Source organism: Ichthyophthirius multifiliis (genome assembly GCF_000220395.1).
Source record: "Ichthyophthirius multifiliis unplaced genomic scaffold scaff_1120509250245, whole genome shotgun sequence".
Classification (NCBI taxonomy): domain Eukaryota; phylum Ciliophora; class Oligohymenophorea; order Hymenostomatida; genus Ichthyophthirius; species Ichthyophthirius multifiliis.
In genome coordinates this window covers 2,085-5,589 of record NW_004086946.1, presented here as the reverse complement: position 1 = coordinate 5,589, position 3,505 = coordinate 2,085, and the positions used below count along the sequence as shown (strand labels likewise).

The 3,505-nt window shown below is 15.0% G+C and overlaps 1 protein-coding gene across 1 annotated transcript, besides 6 other annotated features; it reads left to right on the top strand. All coding sequences in view use genetic code 6, as the record gives it.

Annotated features, from left to right (window-relative positions):
* Window positions 1–1,367: 1,367 nt before the first annotated feature.
* Window positions 1,368–1,421: a microsatellite.
* Window positions 1,421–1,498: a microsatellite.
* Window positions 1,424–1,474: a microsatellite.
* Window positions 1,427–1,468: a microsatellite.
* Window positions 1,465–1,514: a microsatellite.
* Window positions 1,465–1,517: a microsatellite.
* A 1,165-nt stretch (window positions 1,518–2,682) lies between these two features.
* IMG5_058380 (hypothetical protein) lies at window positions 2,683–2,941 on the top strand (the record flags this gene model as incomplete). Its single annotated transcript, XM_004037177.1, has 1 exon — window positions 2,683–2,941. A coding segment is annotated over one exon (259 nt), but the record flags the coding sequence as incomplete, so codon positions are not given.
* Window positions 2,942–3,505: the final 564 nt, after the last annotated feature.

The following is a 3,505-nucleotide window of genomic DNA, read 5'->3' as shown; positions in this document are numbered from 1 at the left end:
AAAGAAGGGTCAATAAATAAAAATATTATGTTTTAACATAAGCATCAAAAGATAAATTAATTAAATATGTTAAAACTTGGATATAGTTTATTTCTATTGTGATGACATGCTGAAAAAAAGAAGAAAATATATCAAAACAACTTTATATAATTAAATTATTCATTTAAGAAATCTTTTAAATTTTATTAATATTATTTCTATTAAAATAATAAAACAAAATTTATTTGATAATTAAAATAATTTATACACAAAAATGTTATTAATATTTAATTATTTTTATAATAAAAATGAATGTATATCATAAATTTATATTGAAACTAAGACTAGAAACAATATAAACGCAAAAACCATATACTAAAAAATAGGGATCTATTGTTTAAACAATATGTGATTTCTATAAATATTTATACACACTCATTTCTTTCCTAATATAATAAAAAAAAATGAAATAGGCTTATAAATTATTTAATTTATATTTTAACATATAAAACATATAAGCATATTATATTTTTCTTCTATTATATATCTATTTTTATTTTAAAATTTTATTTTTGTAAAAATTAATTTTAAAATATATATTTATTTATATAATTAATAATAATAATTTAAATTTTTTATACTTTTATATTTCATTCAAAATTTTAACAATTAATATTTTTATAAAATATCCTGTTCGATATTTTTCACTAATTTATTTTAATATTTCTCAAATAAACTCCATAAAAATAAATTTAAAAACTCATAATTTAATAGTATGTATCCTGTTTAACTTTAATTTTTCATAAATCCAATAAAAGTAAATTTTTTAGAAGTGTCGTTTTATCATTATAAGTTGTTATAAACCTTTTAGAAATACAAAAATAATAATTGTTTTAATTAATTATACGAATTCCACATTTATCAATATAAATTATTTTATAATAATTAATTAATTCCTTAATAAAGAATATGTTCTTTATTTTTGGCCTAAAATATACAAATACTTTTAAAGCTTAAATAATTTTTAATTTAAATTAAAATATTTTAATTTTTTTAAATTTAAAATTTTAAGAAGCTTAATATAAATAAGTTCAATTCATTATAATATTATGTTTATTTATTATTTTCAATTATTTTATATCTGCCGAAAATTATTAATTTCGTACCTTATAATATAATTATCAGTAATATAATAAAATTAATTAATTATTCTTAAATAATTTTTAATAAGGAATATTTATTTATTTCTTTAAATGTAGATAGGAAACATTATAAATATATTTTTAATCATATTAATAATAATATTATATAAATTAAAATGGATTTTAATAAATATAAATATACGAAATTAAATTAATCTTAAAATTATTTTGAATAAACTAAATTTTTATATATATATATATATATATATATATATATATATATATATATATTTATATATAATTTTTTTTTTTTGTTATTTGAATTTTTTTTTTATTTGAATTTTTTTATTTTTCGTGATTTTAATTTTATTTTATTTTTGTGATTTTAATTTTTGTTTTTAAAATTATTAATTATTATATTATAAATATTTAAAATAATTTTATATCATTATTAAAATAGAAAATAAAAAATTAATAATATTAACTAACTATCAATTTTGAACTTAATTATTTATTTGAAAATTAATTTTTTTATATAATATATCAAATTATAAAAATCATTATATATTTACTTAATTTTTAAATACAATTATTAATAATCATTTTTAGCAAATATAATTAAATTAGTTAATAAAAAAAATTAATAAATATTATATTATATATTATTTATTTTATTCATTAATTAAATTCTTGCCATCTATTTTTTTAAATTAAAATATGGTAAATTTTTTATTTATTATAAAATTAGTACTCAATTATATAGTTATTTTTAAAAAGATGATAAAGTAAGAAATAACAAAGAAAAAAATTATAATTAGTATTACTAAATAAAGCATTAAGAAGAATTATGCATAAAGAAAGATAAAGATAATAAGAATATGCCAAAAATTATGTATGTAGCGAACTAAACTAGTGAATTAAATAAAAAAATATTTATTAAATAACATACATTTAATATATTATAGAAAATTTATAGTTAAAATATATTATAATAAAAAATTTGAAATTTTATAAATATAATTTTAGAAAAATTAAAATAAATCTAATAAAAATTTATGAAATTAATTGCCATTCTTAATTTATTGATTTTTTTCTAATTTATAAGAGCATTTAATATTTAAAATTTTATATAACTTGTATAAAATAAGAATACTTAATGGAGTACAATTTCAAACATGTTTTCTACTGGTCCTTTCGTTATCAAAAAAAAAAAAAAAATTTAGCTTATTTTAAATATAAAAAGGATGGATTTTTTGATTAAACTACGACACTTGATTTATATAGAAGTGTCTAAAGATAATTTCAATAGTTAGCATGTCCTTTAGAAAGTATTGGAAATACAGAGGAAAATCGTGATATTTATTTAACATGTTTAACTTGTAAAAAATAAAAATAATAAAAATGTTTAAATAAAATTATATAATATAAGTATTAGATAAAAATAACGACTTAAATAACTAATAAGGAGTTTTTATAAATAGTTTACATCACGCTAGAGAAGTTATGTCACTTTCAATGCAACTCTATACATATGCATATATACTTTATTAATATTTTTAAGGGGATTAAAAAACAATTGATTTTTTAAAAAATAATGTTATTTGGTTTATTCCAGTTGTTAATGTTGACGGATATGAAATATTAATGTAGAATTTTGATGATGGATATATAAAAAAGTATATCAGAAAAAATAGAAAAATCGAAAAATAGTGTGAACATAATGTATTGTAAGGAGTAGATCTAAATAGAAACTACCCAACAGCATTTGGAATTGATGATATAGGAAGCTCTCCAGATCCTTGTAGTATAACTTATAGAGGGTAATAAGCTTTTTCAGCTAAAGAAACACAAAATATATAAAAATTTCTTGATTAAAGAAAAAATATTAAAGTTACATTTAATATGCATTCATATGGAAATTTTTGGATAGCTCCCTTTAATTATCTAAATGATATTGATAATAATTAATTGAAATAAATACAAAAATATTACATAATTTATTAAGAATTTTTTGCTTAAGCTAATTTTTCATAAGATGCATTAAAAGGAAATGCTATATAAATGAATTTATACCTTACTAATGGTGAAATTAATGATTGGTTGCTAAAAGAAAAAAGTTTTTTATTAAAAAAAAAAAATTAAATGTTTTAATAAAATATAAAGATATTATAGCTTTTACTCCTGAAATTGGATCTCTGTAAAATGGTTTTTATCCTCCTCAAAATAAAATTGTTAAAAGCCTAGAAATTAATTTACCTCCTATAATGTATATGATATATAAAATGAACCATGATCCAATGTTTTTATTAAAAATAAATAACAAACTATATTATTTATAAATAAAAGTATATAAAAATTAGAATTATTAGATAACTTATTAGCAA